At 44.9% G+C, this 18594-nt stretch overlaps 1 protein-coding gene across 1 annotated transcript; it reads left to right on the top strand.

Moving 5' to 3' along the window:
- The first annotated feature begins 4635 nt into the window (after positions 1 to 4635).
- Positions 4636 to 18361, top strand: LOC102572127 (thyrotropin-releasing hormone receptor). Its single transcript, XM_006275242.3, has 3 exons — positions 4636 to 4684; positions 5095 to 5938; positions 16463 to 18361. Exons 2-3 carry the CDS (start codon positions 5141 to 5143, stop codon positions 16841 to 16843), a joined length of 1179 nt encoding a protein of 392 aa, XP_006275304.1. The 5' UTR covers positions 4636 to 4684; positions 5095 to 5140; the 3' UTR covers positions 16844 to 18361.
- The last annotated feature ends 233 nt before the right edge of the window (positions 18362 to 18594 follow it).

Consider the following 18594-nt stretch of genomic DNA (forward strand, 5'->3'; position numbering starts at 1 on the left):
TATTACATATCAGATTCTTGTTTCAGTACATCTGCTGAGCTGCAGTGCCATATGATGCAGCAGAACATTGCATGTCTACTACCTTGAGACAAGGGGTGTAGGAGAAGAAACAGGAAGCCTGAACTAGTGGTTAAAACATAGGATGGAGATGCAGATAACCTGGGTTCTGCTTTTAGCTCTGCCACTGACTGGCTGAGAGAACTTGTTCATGACACTTAGGGGAAATTGTCAAAGGCACACATGGCTGTTTTAGACGTCCAACTCCCAGTGAAAGGCAATGAGGGTTAGGTACTAAACTCCTATCTGTACCCTCAAACATATCCCCTCGTATCTCCTGTCCAAGAATGCTATGCCAGCTGGTGCCTCCCTTTCTTCTATAGTGGCCCACAACAACCCATGCTATGTTATAGTGGTATCACTCCAGCTGAGAATATATGAATTATACAATAGTGCTCTTGACACAGCCAAATGTGACTGTTAGAGCTTATTCTTTCCATGTTCCTTTGGCCTTTTCTTTATAGCTTCTTACCAAATGTGCTTTAAAATGTGACAGCTTTTTCCATGGCAGATTTTCATTTCAAGGAACAGCGTTTTTAACAAAAGCAAGAGCTAAAGCACAGAATTGCACCCCTTCAAAGAGATGTGGTGTTAGCTTCAAGTGAGGCATATGACTTACTTGGATACTCTTAGATGAACAGGCTGTCAGTCACACAGACAACCCGAGGGGCTTCCTTCCCTGCAAAGGGTCATAAGTAGGAAGACCTTTATAAAACCCCTGAAGGTCTACTACCAGCTTGTTGATTTAAGTTGCAGACCTAATTGGGGAGAGCCATTTGGGCCTGTAATAAGGAAAGAAAATAAAAAGCACTGCTCTTTTATGGGAAAGAAAACCTTGATTGTTGCCCCTTTGGTATTTCTTTAACTGATTTAAACTAAATCTGATTTTTTTTTTAGTCCATCCTGATTAAATTAGCCCTAATGATTTATTTTTTTTTTGAGAACCTTGCCCCAATCCGGAGTTAATGGAGGACCTGCTAAAATTGTTCAGCTATAGAAACATACTGATCAACAGCAGCAAATCTATTTGCATTATAGTCACTCCTTCTAGAATTGTGATTTGTATCAGCCCTTGAATATCATGACCTGCATGTACACACACTGTGCTACCAGTAAAGGATCAGCTCATTATATCAGCAGACTGGAGATTATCCAAGTTGTATGCCTCAATTGTTAGTAGCTAAGGAGAAAAACATAAAGCAACACTAAGGCCTTTGCTATATTGGGAATTTGTCTGATTACAGCCTTCAGTAACCAGTCATTACTTCATACCACCTTCTTTGCAACCAGGAATAAGTGTCAATGTGCAAACTGCAGCTTTCCTTGCTTACACTAGGCTAGGGGGTTTGCAACAGTGCCTGGCTATTGAAACACCTGGGGGACATTCCCATTGCAGAGTGGGTCTAACTGACAGACTGCACTTCAGGTTAGCAAATAAAGTTAACAGACAGCTCTTTAAGACAGAATCAGTCACTTCATAGAAGAGGGCTAGTTAGCGAATGATACTCAAAAGCTCATGACAAACTTCAGACAACACAAGGAAAGGGACAGGAGTGAAACAAAAAAAAAAGGCATCTTTGGGGGAGAAGTTGAAAGTGTAACACATTAGTACAGAATGAAAGAAGAGTTTGGTGAGTCTGACCAAGTTGAGTGAAACAAAGCCATTCATGACAACACTAAATGGTAAGAAGTAGAATTAAATTATCCAGCTATTAGAAAAGAAATAAGTAATAAAATGTATTGTTCAGCAATTAAATCAAAGTCCTAGTATGATGGAAAAGATGCAGGTTTGGGACAATGAGAATCCCCAGCTCTGGATAGTTATCAGGTGATATCCTGCCCTGGGAACTGTGCTGCCAAACTGTTTTTTTCTGTGAAAATAATGGTGTGTGGTGGCCACAGAAAGAAATAATAGAAACAGAAATGTTTATTAGGGCAAGAGCAGAACCAAGAGAGATGAAAGCTATATTACAGCCACAGGTCTGCAACCAGGAAGGAGCTACCCTGTTAATCATATGAAACAAAAGTAACCAGAAATGTGTAATAAATATGCTATGTTCTTGCCCAAATACCAGGGGGCAGCAATAATCCTAATAATTATTTGTTGCTATAATGACTGACATTTCTAATACTGGCTTTTGTCCAACAATGGCAAAGCATTCTATAACTATTACAAAGCAATTGATAATGTCTATGTGTTAGGCCTGGTGTATATTATTTAAAATGTCTCTTTGAAGTTTACAACATGCATAAGTGAAACATGCAAAATATGTTGTTAAAATGCTAGTTAGATTGCAAAGTTGAGCACTCAAGTCAGGAATTGCTAGATATGTGATATGTCTGTGTTATGCCCTTCAGCATCTATTTTGAACACTGAATAAGGCAGGAATCCCATGGAAACACTGGTACCTGATCTTGCAACGAAGGACTCCAACATGAAAGCAAATTTAGTCTTCAAGAAAAAAAATGTTAATCAGAAAACTTTACTTTTGGATGCTTTGCTTTGTAATCAAAATAATGTCCTTTCAATGTAGTTTTGCTTTTGTTTGTGTTGTGTTTTTTAATTCTATTATGACTAAGTTTATGAGACAAAGGAGCCTGGCTCTCTCTTGGCCTCATTGCATCTGCTCCAGTAGCCACCTAATGTTTCAAGTAGTGTTTCCTCCCAACACAAGGTAATGTGCATCTGCAAGTGTGTTTGAAAAGCTGGACCTGAATCACTTGTTTGCCTGCCCAGTTGGAAGGAACAGCCTTCATGTTCTAGGCACATCGCACATGCCGGAGTTTACATGAGATGCAATCAATTTGAGTGGCTGTATCAGTGACATCTTTGTTTTAGGTAACACAAAGAACATGTTCAACATCTAATTGAAGTCTGCCCCTTCCCAATTGTCCTTTCCTTCCACTCAATATGTTATGGGATTCGGTAACAATTTGTCTTTGCAAACACAATACAAGCCTCCAGATTTGCTCTCTGAAATTGAAATGCTTCTTTAGGGAGACACCTCTGACCCTTCTGAAATGTGAAGTGGTCACAACAGCATATGCAGAGTTGAAGGCAAATGGTGATCTATTCTTCCCATCATTAACCCTCATAATAGGTGAATACTGATGCTGGATTCTGTTCCTCCCAGCTCAAGGCAGTCCTCCAAAGCTCCTAGTATCAGCACTCCTCCAAAGCTCTGACTCACAGCACTCTTGCATTTGCAGAGGGGGGAAACTGCCTCTAGGAAAGTCATATAACCTTTTCACCTTCATTAAATCCTGTTCTGCATCCACTGTTTGACTTCTGTTACCTGAGCAAGTGGGAGGCTGAAAAGAGTAGTAACTATAACAACTAAACAGAAACAACAGAGCTGGAGGAAGAGCCATGTCTCAGTCCAGTTGGCGCTATCCAGTCTATGGGAGATGTGGGAAAGTAGCAGTACTTGCCCTCTTTTCAGCTCTCCTTTCCCAGGGAGGCAGCAGTGGCTGGTGTTAGAGTAGGGAAGGAGCAACCAGACTCCTGAGTTTCAGGGAACAAAGTGCCAGGAGCTCTGAGTTTCATAATCAACTCATTGCTTGTGACTTGGAAAACCCATTGCCCCTTCTTCCTTTACCTGGCTGGAAACTATATGGACACTTGTCTGCCTCAGGGCATGGGGAGATTCAGTTAAAGCTTGAAATACTTTGAGAAACTAGAGTGAAATGGAAAAAAATTCAGGTATGATTCGTGTGGTAATCATAGGTGACTGATAGAGGGTGCATGGGGATGCATGTACCCCCCCGATGGGGACAGTGCCCAACACTGATGCTGTCAGTAGGGCTGGTGTCCCCCTGCCAGGGTAGAAGGTTTCTGCAGGTGCCCCGCCCAGATTCAGGAAGCACCAGTCATTCATGGTGATAATGAATCCCTCTTGTCCCAGTGCAGGCTCTCCGGGAGTGTTGTTCTCAGTAGGATGCTCCCCACACTCTTGTCCTAAAATACCCTCCAACCTGCGCCCATCTCAGTGGCAGGCCTTTTGGCCCTCCTTATTTAGCCTTGTCTGTAGATGGTCTGGGTTAATGCATCTCCTGTCCCTTTGCTTAGGACAACAAGCACTGGGAAGCACGGACCCCTCTGGCACTGAAGGAGGAGCAGGGAGCAGCTGCAAGGAGGGGAAGGAGCTCGGGCTCAAGGAGGGGGTCAGTGCCTGTTTCTAGGGGTTAAGTCAAAGCCTGACAGTGACAGAAAAACGTGGGAATGGAGCGGCTGGGGAGGGCAGAGAAGATCGCTGGGGTCTCTTCACAGGAGATAACCGCCTCGGGGAGCGCTCCCCGCCCGGGAAGGGGGTTTGCAGGGACGGAGCGGGAGCCAGGGGTGACTGAGGGCGCGGGGGCAGGGGGGCAGGCGGGAGCAGGGGATGCTCGTGTCTGGGGGGCCGCGTGCTCCTGCCTCCCCCCTGGCGCGGGTTGGATGTTGGAGGAGTCCCCGGGAGCTCTGCCTCCCCCTCCCCCCTTTCTTCCACTGCTCCGGCGCGGCGGAGGGGCGCTAGGACCGGGCTGGAGGTGGCAGCCCAGCATGCCCCCCCGACGGGCAGGCGGAGACAGGGGCTGGGGCTCTCACTCCAGGGCAGCGGCAGCGGGCACGGAGCTGCACCGGGTCATGGTGAAGTTTGGCAGCGGTTCCCCCGGCTTCCCCGGCCGCCCGGGCAGAGCCTGCGAGGGGCGGGCCGGGCAGGGCACTGCGGGCAGCGGGGTACCCGGGCGCGGCACTGTGGGCAGCGGGGTAGCCGGGCAGGGCGCTGTGGGCAGCGGGGTAGCCGGGCGCGGCACTGTGGGCAGCGGGGTAGACGCGCAGGGCGCTGTGGGCAGCGGGGTAGCCGGGCGGAGCTTGCGAGGGGCGGGCCGGGTAGGGCACTGCGGGCAGCGGGGTAGCCGGGCCGGCAGGGCGCTGCGGGCAGCGGGGTAGCCGGGCTCGCTGCATGCCCGGCCCGGGAGTGGCGGGCGCGGGGGTGGCGGAGCCGGGCAGCGGGGCGGGGACGGCCGGACTCACTCCCTCCCTCCCTCCTCGCTCAGGACACGTGAAGCGCAGCCGGGGGAGTCCGCTCCCGGCCCGGGCACCATGGACAACCAGACCTGGGGCTTCGGCCCGTCCCCGGGCAATGGCAGCGCCAACCAGACCCTGGGGAAGATGCCGCAGCCGCCGCTGGAGCTGCAGGTGGCGACCATCCTGCTGGTGCTGCTCATCTGCGGCGTGGGCATCGCGGGCAACGTGATGGTGGTGCTGGTGGTGCTGCGCACCAAGCACATGGTGACCCCCACCAACTGCTACCTGGTGAGCCTGGCCGTGGCCGACCTGATCGTGCTGCTGGCGGCCGGGCTGCCCAACATCTCCGAGGTGGTGGCGTCCTGGGTGTACGGCTACGCGGGCTGCTTGTGCATCACCTACCTGCAGTATCTGGGCATCAACATCTCGGCCTGCTCCATCACCGCCTTCACGGTGGAGCGCTACATCGCCATCTGCCACTCCATCAAAGCCCAGCTGCTGTGCACCGTGTCCCGGGCCAAGCGCATCATCGCGGGCGTGTGGCTCTTCACCTCGCTCTACTGCCTCATGTGGTTCTTCCTGGTGGACACGTCGCAGGTCACCTTCGCGGACGGGGCGCAGGTCAGCTGCGGCTACCGCGTCTCCAGGACCCTCTACCTGCCCATCTACTTTCTAGACTTCGCCCTCTTCTATGTCATCCCGCTGGGGGTGGCCACCGTGCTGTACGGCCTCATCGCCCGCATCCTCTTCAGCAACCCGCTGCCCGCCACCCCGCAGCACGCCCGCCCGGGCTCGGGGCACCAGGGCCAGCCCTCCAGCTCCATGAAGCTGTCCTGCCGGGGCAACAAGGGCGCGCTGAGCTCCAGGAGGCAGGTACGGCCCGGGACGGGACGGGGCGGGGATCGCTGCTTCCCCGGGGCCCTTGATCGCGGGGCAAGAAGGTCTTGCGGCTCCGGCTGGGAGCCCTGCGGGGGGAGCAGGGTGCAAAGCAGCTGCCCCCCGCTAAGCTCCCCGCTCCCAGACCGGGTGCGCGGGGCCCCCTCTCCCGGGACACCAGGATCCGGGGGGAACGGGGGACCGGCGGGGGGGGTCGCCCAGGAGGGGACCCCGGATCGAGCCCGGGGGCTGCTGGTTCATTGCCTCGCTCCATCCCCAACCCCACGGTGCACCGGATCGGAGCCGGTCCAAAGCGCTTGTCATAGGGCACCCGCCCCTGGGTGGGGCTCGGCGCCCCGAGGGGCTGGGATCGCTGCCGGGTAATTGCTAATTACTGCGCGACTGCTAATGAGCGCCGCTGTCCGCAGCCGGCTGGTGCTGAGCAAGCCTCTGCCTGCGAGCCGAGCCGAGCCGAGCCGAGCCGCGGGGAGCGGAGGGACCGCGCCGCCCCGGTGCAGTCAACCCGCCTTCCTCCTCCTTCCCTCCGGGGGCACCAGCCCCGCTCCGGGCTCCGTAGCAGCTCGTCCTCCGCAGGGAGAGATGTCCCCCCTCCTGTCTGTGCCCGAGCCCCTGTGGGCAGGGCTGGTGCCGGCTCCCCCGGCCCTGTGGGCTCTCATCCCCTCTCTCCTTTCAGACCTCCCCGCTGGTCAGAGCCGATCTCTCTACTGCACAGTAACGCCCCGAAGAGCCCTTTCCTTCGGGGATCAGTCACAGGAGCTGGGGTTTCCCTTTCCAACACCCAGTAAGCTGCGAGGTCCAGCTTTGTAGGTCAACTTTCCAATTTGGGTTTAACTGGCTTTGTCAAACCCAAAAGCAGATCTTGCCACTGGGAAGCTGCTGCCACTTTTTTTGTGACTTCACTCTTTTGTGCTTGCAGGCAAGTGGGCCCCATCCTCAGCCAGTCTTACACTGAGCTCCTCCTTTTTACACCAGCGGTTTTACTTGTCAAACCAGATTAGCTAACCTGCCCCTGGCTGCCAGGCAGGACTGTACTGCAAAAGGTACTAAATGAATCTAAGCAGGAGTTTGTGACACCCAACAAACAGATGATGGTGAAACACCAGCTGAATCCAGCAGAGTCCTGTAGTCTGATTTCTTATGCTGTGTACTCACCCTTCTGTTTAACTCTTGGCCTTTCCCCTTCCCCTAGAATGACTTAGATCACATACTTCTAAAGGAACAGCAGCATTCGAAATAAATGAAAATAAAAGACTTTAGAAGCGTAAGCTGTAACTGAGGTCTCCTTGGAAAGCTTGCAGCTGTAACTGGCAGGCTGGCACTCAGGAGCGAGGTGGAAGACTAGCATTTTCGAGGCCAAATCTAGCCCAGTGCAACTCCATTGACTTCTCTGAAAGAATCCTATGTGCTTAAAGCCAGGCTAAATTTGGCCCATAGAGTTTGTAAACACTGTAGCTTGATACTGCTAATTGTGTGAAGCTGGTTGGAAAACAAGATATTTTTTGCACTTTGTGGGATGTGGGAGGAAGCATCTGCCTTTTTTTACAGCACCAGATTTCAAAATGTGGAATTCTTCAGCCATCTCAATTGCTGAATGTGTGGTGAGTTAAAGGTATACAACTCTGAGTGCAGGCACCGAGGGTTGCTTTTATCTGTAACATTTTCCATTCACTTCAGCTGTAACTGTTTGCTTTCCCAAGACCTGTTGATACCCCTCTTGCATCCAAGGCACAGTGTTCCTCAACACTGGAAACACACTAGCATGCTGCTGTCTTTCCTCCTAATGAGGCCTTTATAATATTTTAAAACTTCTCCTTTTGTCTTGTTTCTTATGGCTTTTCTGGTTTGTTGTCACATGAGGGTCATTGGCTGAGACCTGAGATGGTTATACTCTCTTTTAATGAGCTTTTCACCTGTCGATTTCAAAGTATCTTATAAAGATGAACTGGTGTCACATGACAAAGGTGCTTTATTATACAAATGAGAAAACAGAGGCACAGGAGGGTGGAGTGAGATGCACAGGGCCACAAAGCAAGTCAGTGGCAGAAATGTGCACATCTCTTGCTTCCTAGCCCTGTCTGCCGGACTTCATTGCCCCTTTCTGTATCCACTGAATTAGGCAGACTCTACTGAATCATGCAGTTTGCTTAGGACTTCTCTGACAGGGAAAATGGATTATTGCGGAAATTAAATGTTGGTATTGTCAGTCTCTCTCCTGAGAGGCATGGGAGACAGGGAGCAAGAAGACATCTTTCAAGTGCATCCTGAGCTCCACCAGCATAACTGACAACCGGTGTCTCCTTTCAGGTTGACTGAATGGTGTAAAGATCACGTAAAGAGCTTTTTCCTCATATCCTTTTCCTGGCAAGCAGCTGCAGCAGCCCCACGAGGGGTCAGAGATCATTACACAGTTGCTGTTGTAGGTGCAACCTGACAAAAACCCAGTTGGGAAGGACCAAGTGGGGGAATGTCTGAGGCCTGCAGCCATTGAAAGGAACAATCAGAAGGTGGGAAATAAACTGTGGGGAATGAAAATGTGCACCCTCAATATTTGCACAGCTCCAGCACGTGAGGCTTTTGGCAGTTTCTCAGTTCCTGCAGCCTCTTTTACTTTGCTAACACCCTGATTCCATTTTCACAGAAAGAAAAGGGCATGAAACAATTTTAAAACCTGCTTTTTTAGTCTCATTTTTCTGTTACCATCTTGTTAAATTTGACAGCAAACCATTTTCATACATTAAAGGCACCTGAAAATACTCTAAAGATTGGAGGAATGGGTAAGGCTGAAGAAAATAGGACCAGACACACCTTTCACTTAGAATGGTAAATGTTGGGAGCAGCTCCGGTGACGTCAACCAGAGTTGGAGAATCAGTTCCATGGAGTGACACAGTCCATTATCTGCCAGGAGACCAACTAACCCAACCACTCAGCTGGAGAATATCCAAGTCACTTATTCAAATGCCAAACTTTGACTTACACGTAGTCATGCTGTATGCTCGCACTACTTGCCTGATTAGTCTTTTCTATTATCCAATGAGCCTTTGAGGTAGAAAAACTTTTCTTTAATATCTGAGATCCATCATCTTTAACAGCAAATTGGTTAGAGCTCAATACACTTATTAGAATTTAGAAAGAGAACTGGAGAGAAGACAATAATGGAAGAGTTTAGCAGGCCCTGAACTAGGGAGCTAAATATTACTTTGTGGATTTATCTTCCAGCTTTTTTATAAAGAAAAAAAAAAGATAAAAAAGAGTTAGAGAGAGAAACAAAACTCAGTGGAAGCACCTGAGAGCTTCCTGTTAGTGAGAATCATTTACAGAGTAATGGTCCCCTTAGGGCCACACCGTGATTTGTTTGATGTACATGTACCCCCTAGGATCCTTTGTAAATGAAAATGACAGAGTGATTGGCACGTCTGAGTATATCCAGTGTAATATTTGGGATTTTTATAACGTCCTATTTGATGGGCATTAAAGGATTTCAGATGACACTGAGCTATTTGATGTGTATCCAAATCTGCATATCATCATATTGCAATAGCATCTAGGGTCCTTGATTATTTTGGGGTCCATTGTACCCCATAAGGGGCACCATATTGTACCCCATATTGTACTAACATAAAATAAATGACATCCTGTACCCCAGATCGCTTACAACAGATCTGCAAAAGATAAAAGACACCAAAAATACCTCACAGAAAAACTGCTTACTGACAAAGCATTCAAGAGATCCCCCCAATTATTTCAAATGCCTGTGATTGATCAAGTGTCTGTATCTGACCAACGTACAATATATTTAAGTCCAAAATAGCTTTTCTGCATATTCGACTAGGGGGTTCTGCTGTCATGGCACCCTTTTCATGCTCTTGTAGCAAGCAGTGTGAGTGAGCATTGAGATGGAAAAACTCTCCCTGGATGGCACAACTACCTAGATGGGATGTGTGTCTGAAAACATTCTCTTATGCCATGTTTTTAGAAGATTGTATTTCATATGATTCCAACTGCATTTAGTTTACAGCATCCTCCTGTTTCACAGCTCTTCAAAACGTAACTGTTTACAAAGATAGTGATAGAGGAAGATGCATCATTTTGCCATTTGAACCATTATCAAACAACTGTGTGATGAGCCTTCTTCTTGAAACTTGTCTCAATCTCACTAATAAGAGCTTCAAAAATGTATTACTAACCTCTGTCATTAGAATGAGACAAAGCCAAAACGTTTGATCATATGAGATCAATCCTTTTTTATCAGACTAAATGTACTCTCCCCAGTATCATAGCTGATCCCCTTATATACTTGTCATTTGCCTTGCTGCATTGCCAGTCCATTTTCATTTGAACACTAATTCCTCTTCACTTTGTGGTGTGAACATTGGTATTATTGTGTACTGTTGAAAGGCTAACACATTCTACCCCAGGGGTGGTTGTATTTCACTAGTAGGACAAGTGATTCCAGGTTCTCAGCAAAAGTTTCAGACATCTTATAGCTAAATTTAAAAGGATTTGTTAAAAGTTTTGAAGCATTCATTTTTAAAGGCTACAATTTTAATTTATTCTTCCCAGCTAGGGACTGAATCGTCAAAGGCAAAGCTGTTCTCACAGCAGTTTCATCTGGAGATGGACATAACCTCAAAGCTCATGGGAAATCCTGTTCACATAAGTATACCAGCCTGGTTTTGCAGCCCCAGAGTTCAGAGAAGGTCACACACCTTTGGAAACATATCTGAACCAAACCAGAGTTAAAAAAATTATTGAGGGTTACCCAACACCTATAATATTGATGCATGTTTCTACTATACATTCAGATTAGCATTATATCTTTTTTTTTTGTCTGAGTCAAGGGCCCCATATTACATCTTGAGGCTTTATTGAGAAGCAGTTCCCCATTTCTAGGGACAAACACAGGAAATGGTGTATTGGATTGGAGCAGCAATCCAAGTATCACATCTTCAGCAGAGGCCAACACCAGACACTGAAAAGGAAAATGCAAGAAACCCTTTCCATAGGGAAAGTTTCATTCTAGTACCCATTAGTTAGAAATTGGCTAATGTCTCAAAACAACTGGATTTATATTAATGTAGGGCAGGGGGAGGCAACCCCCAGCATAGGTGCCAGAGTATGGCACTCAAAGGCATTTTGCTTGGCATGTGTGGGAAGTGGCTGGGGCTACATGGCCACAACAAGGATTGGGCCCCTCGTGGCTCCTGTGCCACTCACATGCCAACATCTTACAAGTTGAAGTTGAGGGGGTTTTTGGTACCCTGCCCAAAATGTTGCTGACCCCTGATGTAGGATTTGATCCTGCACCACTGACATGAATGGAAGTTTTGTTGTTAGCTTCCATTGCTATCTTATAGGGTTTACAAGTGCTGGGCTCTTCTCATGAGACATATAAAAGACGTAAGGAAGCTTCAATAGCCTGTGGAGACATAACAAGATACGTTAACCACTCTGCTTCCAGGCCATTAATACAAAAGCCCAAAGCAGGGACAAGCAGAAGTCTTACACCTTACTTGGTTTACAGATCTATGGAAATGATGTGCTTATCAGGTGTTTATAAATATCTGATCTGATAGATTAAAAAATAAGATTATTTTATCTGGTAATAATAGCCATAAGAAAGGCAGTAGAATTCCTTTAAATCACTACATCCTAGTTTAAAATGCTCAAAGGATTAATATATACCTTTATGTATAAGGTGAGGCTGATGGTCTAAGATGAAATGAAGGTAAGAGAGCAGATATCTGTGGACACTAGGGTAAATGAAAGGAAACAGGATGACATCCACAGTCTCAGAAGCAGTTATTTAAAACAGGACTGTGGCAGAAGAAAGGGGTGATGGGAAGCCACCATACTCTGGAAGTCTTCTTTAGGTGACATTCAGCAGGGAAGGAGATGTTGAATGGGATTGCAAAGCTAAAGCAATATCTTAAAAATCAGCTGGTCACACTAACCCCAATGATTGCCCTATAATGCAAGCTGTGAACCTGGAACCAATGGAAACATACTCATAATACAAAGAGGTAAAAGCCCTGCCAGGAGCTGCATTGGGACCCAAGGTGCCAATTCAAGTACAGTTTGAGAACCCCAGCTTGGAGTGCAGTTGTTCTGTAAATTAAAATGGACTTCATCCTTAGGGCTTCCCAGTGGAATTAATTCTGCCACTTTTCTTTGGCACAGGCTTTAAAAGAGATGGTTGTGGATTAGCTCATTACAGCAAACAGCTCTTATCATTCCAGACATTCGAATTAGATGTTGTATATTGTGTGTAATGGTTTTTGGAAATCTTCCCTCTGAATTTCTGCTTTACTACGAGAATGGTGTGAGGTTTAGGTGAAGACAATTTTGTGATTATTTTGTGGAGCTGCCTGCGAGGAAATCAGCACATCCCACAAAGAAGAACCTTGTTGAAGGAATAGGGATGCAGAAGCATTTAAGAGAGACATTTTAAGAAGAACGTCTCTTCCTGCATGTACTTATGCTCCTACCAACATGTACACACTTGACATTGAGTCAGCAAACAGAGCACTTGGAGGCAACTATAATACTTGTTCCTGTCTACACTTTTAAAATGCCTTTATGGGCTCTATTATTTCACTAACCCTTGAGTGACTGACAGATAAAACACCAGAGCCAATCTGAAGGGAGGAGAGAGGGCTGTGAGGAACGACTGGCAGGTGACCTATCCTTCTCTTTCCCTTTGATTTCAAAGGGCAGTGCAAGCACGGCCATTGAACACCCACAGATACCACCTCTAGGTTTTCAGGGCTGCCCACAACTGTGGCATCAACATGCTAGGACTAGACTTTGCCTTCACAGCCTGGATATATTGAGGGTTTATTAGGTGCAGTCCGTGCACACTGCAAAATACCCTTTATATCCAGACAAAGTGAGGCTCAAACGTGTCATTTTCTTTTGCTTGCAGATATTTAGTAAGTGATAAGTGAACACTTAGAGATATTTAATAAGTGAACAATAGTGTTTTTTATGCTCAAGACTTATCCCATGTGGGACAAGGAGATGGCCATGAGTTGGAGATTACTAGTAACTTTTTGTCTTATTATAATAATAAAGCAAAGATAACACAGCAAATGCTTCTGTGTGAGAGGAGGGTGGCCCCTTTACCCATGGTGCTGATTGCTGGTAGTTGTAGTCAAAGGAGACAGCTGAGTTTCTGGAAGTGAAACATTATTGTAGGAGGGAGTTACTTAGACTAGAAAAAAGCCCCAACTCAGATGTTTTATCTGATCCTTCTCTCTTGGTATGTGTCTGACTCACTCTTCTCTACTATCTGGGATCTAACACAACTGCCATCTGAGCTGTTTAGAGATCCTTGTTGATCTTTCTGCCTACCAGAGCCCTTACTGTCACCCACTCCCCTTCTTTCAGGTTGAAGGTAAGTATCTCTGTGCTGTAAATGAGGCTGAATGGCTTTTATATGGAGTTTACCAATGTTCTTTGGAGCATTTTGTCTAATTTCACCAACTCTCTCCAGTAAGATAAGAGTTAGACTTCTCATTTAGGTTCTCTAAGAGCATGATTCAATTGTAGTTTGGGACCATCTCAAGGTGGTTTTCATTTTCACAGATATACTCCCCCAACCTCCCTCTTACACATGCCCACCTATGGAGTAGATTAGGCTTATTTGTAATTGAAATATGATGAGGAGAATTTAAGATGTTAGAAAATGTTAGACCTATCAACCCCTTAAGCCTGTCCTGCTTTTCAGCAACTTCCTGTAGTCAGTAAAACAGCTCCAGCCTACTAAAGAACAGAGTTGTACTTAGTATAGGAACAGGTGCTTTCCTCCTTTAGTCTAAGAAAGTGGACAGCTGACACCACCTCTCCTGATTCTACTAGCTCCCTCTCCAGCCCCCACCTCCCCCCTATTAAACAGTGAACTAGGGACCCCCAATGACTATTTTTTCCATGGATGAGGGTACACTGTATGTCTTTGCTTTCCTCAGTGTGAAAAGGCAGGGGGCCATCACTATTGCTTAAAATTGCTTTAGCAGATCAGTACCAGGCCTGGTTCTCAATTGATCTGTGCCTTATGGTTATTTATGGCCAGCGTACATTCAGTGCAACATGCTACCAGTTCACAACTGTAGCATCTTATAACTTTTTCTACCATTACTTTCATAACAGTCATCAGATATTATCAACTGGTTATCCAACCTGCTTTATAAATGTTCTTTCACTTAAAAGCCCTCCTTACACTCTCCATTTAACTCTCATAGCCAAGATTTAGTACTTACTGTACTTCAGTTGTTTAATTACAATTACAAAGAAAGGATGATTAGTCAGTGTGTTCTGTAGCCCCTTGCTTCACTCTCCCAGGCATCTTTCCAGCACAGGCTTGATCCAAAGCTTCCTTAAGTCAATAGAAAAACCCTGATTAATTTCAGTGGGTTTGGACCAAGCCCCAGATCTCTAATAGTAATTTTTCTGCTTATCTTAGTGGACAACAATCCCTTTAATGTATGTTAAACAGAACAAGGGTACTTGTCTTTAGTCAAATTAATAAGGATCATAGTCTGCTCTATGCACACAGGAGACCAGTCTCAGTAAAACAAATATTCGTAGAGGTGAACACAATGTTGAATGAAATTGTACTCAGATTGCCTCAGACAGGCACTTGGTTGCATTTTACTGTAGGTTTCAGCTGATTGTACAGCTTTGCTCAAACTGTAATTTCAAGTTCTCTTACAGAAACAAGCCGCTGTCAAACCAACAGCAGAATCTTTGCAAACCAGAGAAGCAGGTAAAAGCACAGACTCAGTGGGAACTATTCAGACCATGTACAGAGAAAAACTAATGTTAGACATTCTAGGCCAACTGGTTGGCATAGGTAGCTCAATCCATGGCTTTGGTCCTTTTATACACAACGCATAACTTGTGAGCTCTCCTTATGTTCTGTGTACATTTCTCTCCATGCTGGGCTGATTCTCTGTGCTGACCACTACTTTTCTAGGGGGATGCTTTGTTCCTCATTACATGGAGTGATTTACCACAGTTAATTGCTGTAACAATATTTCTTATGTTGATTTTTTTTAAGCTATTAAAATCGTTAGCAACAGGTTCAGCACCTTCATTGTCATTATTGATTGCAACATCTTGGTTGGCACATGCAAATATTCATCCTCAAGATTACCATTTTTGGAATTGGTAAAGTCCACCCTCCTCCTCATCCTCATCCTCAGGACATCATGCATCTCCCATCACCAGCAGTGGTAAATAGTAAATCTTTGCAAACTGTCTTGCCATTTATTTGGGAATTAATCAGTATGTTATATGTTAAATTACTATATAGTGGAATATATATTTTACATACATATTTAAAGATGGGGAAGAGAAACCTTGTCATTGTTATACACAGTTATGTGGCAATTGCAAAAAGTGTTTGAGGCACTTATTCTGTATTTTGTTGCTTTGATGCCTCTGGAGACAGAAATTCTTTATTCCCAGATCACCAATATGAGTTATGTGGGAATCTATTGTGCTGCTCTGTTATTGTGCATCACTGACCTGAAACACACCTTCTCTATGGGCAGAAGATAGCACATTCTGCATGGCCGAGGCACAAGAAGTGTCTTTGTACCACCACAACGTTGTATGAACAAGGCTTCCTTTGGCTTCCAAGCCTGGTTGTATTCCCTTTCAGTTCCAGGTGCCACTTTGCAACATTTCACCAATTCAAATTCTAGCAGCAAGCATTATAGAGGAGAATGATACCTGTAACCAAGTAAAAAACATATTTTCAAAAAACCAGAAAAGAGGATATGAACTTGACAGAAATGTGCTCTCAGAAGAAAAATTACACTCACCCTTTTTTCTCTTTTTTAACATTTAGGGGTGCATTTACCTTTAATACACACTCACTGCTGTTATTAACATCTTTGCATCCTGTGTATCCAATAAATAAGTGCCAAAGAAATGAAGTGCCCCCCCCACCTTTGTCTGAAGAAACTAGGAATTTATGCAAGACACTGGGTGCTCTAATGCCAGTGACTGGCAGAATCGTTTAAATTGAGCAGAAAGCCAATGGGGTCTGAACAAGCCATTACATCTGCAAAGTAATTTCAGTGCCTCTTGCTTGGGCTTTCAGCTCTGCACATAAGATAGATTCCCCATCAAATGTTGTTGTTAAAAGCAATTTTCAAAATTGCATTCAATCATAGAAATTCTGACCTCCTTGGGCATTTCCAGTTCATCATCTCCTTCAAAGGATGATTGTTCTTAACAGAGTTTTAAATGTCTTGAATGATGATGGGACACCCACCACAGAACTATTACTTATATCAAATAGGACATGGGGTGAAATGCAGAGAACTTGCTCAATATCTGTGTACCACTGTAAGCCTTTAAAATAAAGGGTAAATAAAGCTTAAGTGATGCACAGTCCTTGAAGTGATATTCTATAGAGTTTTTAAAGTTGAAAGATTCTGTTAGAAAAGATGTAACATCAGCCGCTATTTTTCTCCCCTCCCTTAACCTTCAAGGTTACCAAGATGTTGGCCGTGGTAGTGATCCTCTTTGCTGTCCTATGGATGCCTTACCGCACACTGGTTGTGGTCAACTCCTTCATGGACCCTCCTTACCTGAACATCTGGTTCCTCCTCTTCTGTAGGATGTGCATCTACCTGAATAGTGCCATCAACCCCATCATTTACAACCTGATGTCTCAGAAATTTAGAGCTGCTTTCCGAAAATTATGCAAATGTGAGCAGAAGAGGACTGAAAACGTCACTCAGTATAACATCCCAGTATACTACAGTGTCATGAAGGACAATTCCCACGATAGCTCTGATCATGATGTTACAGAACAAGAAGATCTAAATGGTTTTCCTTCCATAGCAAAGAAAAGTAAGCTTTCCAGCTAAACATAGTGACACAGAAGCAAATAGTCCTTGAAAAGTTTGTGGTTGCATATGCACTGTCTGGAAATGCCTATTGAAATTGTTTCTGCAATGTGTGTACAGCATGCAGCAAGCTTAATTTAATAGCTCCCTAGAGCATTTAACAAAATAGATTCTTAGAGGGCAAATTAATTTACTTTTCCTTTGTGTTAATTTATTCTCAGTGGGTACAATGTGTTAGACGTTGGTCAAAATTTTGCATCCTTAAACAGCCTGTGGTTAATGTAACAGTGCAATGAAGTTTCCTGCTATGTGCAAACATTTGTACTTGTTGAGCTGGGTCAGAGCTTCCAGAAATCTCCAAAGGAAAAAAAATCAAGGGTGGATTTGGGTCTTCAGTATTAAATCTTCTCCATTAACCTCTGCCTTTCACCTGGTGTTTAAGGACCAGTGAACTGCTAGAAAGACTGTCTTTCTGGTAGGACATAAAATTGAGACCTAGGCCACTTGAAGTTATTAAATAAAAATCCCATTTGAATAATAGGAGTGGTGTTTGCTGAAGACATTGGAACTCATTTCAATTCAGATAATTTTATCTTTCCAACTCTAAATTTTGCCAGCAGTTTCAGTGGTGCTTTTCAGTAAGCTGTTGTGTGATGTTGCTGTTAAAACAGGCATTACACTGTATACAAAAATGGCTACATTTCCTTAGCTGATGAATCTGCTATTTACCATCAACAATTTGTATAAAGTGACTTTGACTTTGTCATGGTGAACGGTACCATATAGATGTATAATAGTCCCATTTTTAATTGTCATTACAATCTTGAAAGAGGAGTAGATGTTCATACTTCTATATGTCAACAAAACCATGTCAAAGGAGCATGTCCCCGGCTCGAAGCTGACACTCATCTGTAATACCACTTGGTAAGAGCAACAGCCAGTCACCAGTAGTACTTCTTGTGGGAGTATTTTCACTCCCAGGCAGTAAAACAGCACTGTCTATAACAGCAAGCACCACTTAAGAGCAACACAGCACCATGCAGCAACATGTTGCTTCTGAAAAGGATTGGACTGTATTTGAACAGCACTTAAAGCAGAGAAAGCTGCACTGACTGGAAGGAATATGCTCAACCCTAATATTTTTCTGTATTAAAAATGGCAGTATTCAGTAAGACCAGTGAGTAACAGCAACAATCTCCCTCAGCACTATTAGCTCACATTCTCACCACGCGTTAGACATCATGTTTCATTACGGTGTAGGTTTACTCTACCTTACAGCACCGCATCCTTAGAAAGTGGCGGGTGCTACTTTTACAGCACAAATTTGCAGGTATCCCAATATCTACATACACAACAGAACTTGGGAATTCTGTCCTGTATTATGCCCAAACTGGAGACTATATAGCACATACTTAGTTTTGGTGTGATGTGTGTATATTATACTGTCTTTTATGTAATGGTCTTGTTCAAAAATAACTGTAGGGCAAAGAAAATCTAAAAACATATTTTAAATATATTCAAATAATTCTTGAACATTCATATTTGTGGACATAACAGTGTTTCTTTGGGAATTTATGTACTAGTAGCTGAATTGTCATAAATGTCTGCTAGGATGTTAGGAACACAGTTTCTCCTTTTGTTATTATTACTGGAAGTTCTGCTTGCAGATTTGGAAATCACTTCAACTGGGTAGACTTTAAAGGGCTACAGTGTGAGAAAACTGAACTGCTTAAACATCTGCTGAAGCAGCAAGAAAAACAAATCTCTTACCA

This window comes from Alligator mississippiensis, chromosome 9 (assembly GCF_030867095.1).
Source record: "Alligator mississippiensis isolate rAllMis1 chromosome 9, rAllMis1, whole genome shotgun sequence".
NCBI classification, from domain to species: domain Eukaryota; kingdom Metazoa; phylum Chordata; order Crocodylia; family Alligatoridae; genus Alligator; species Alligator mississippiensis.

Bases quoted from the DNA above. Each gene is read 5' to 3' on its own strand.
- LOC102572127 (XM_006275242.3), top strand. From the start codon at position 5,141: ATGGACAACCAGACCTGGGGCTTCGGCCCGTCCCCGGGCAATGGCAGC. The intron at 5,939-16,462 runs GTACGGCCCGGG...TTAACCTTCAAG, and splicing joins CGCTGAGCTCCAGGAGGCAG to GTTACCAAGATGTTGGCCGT.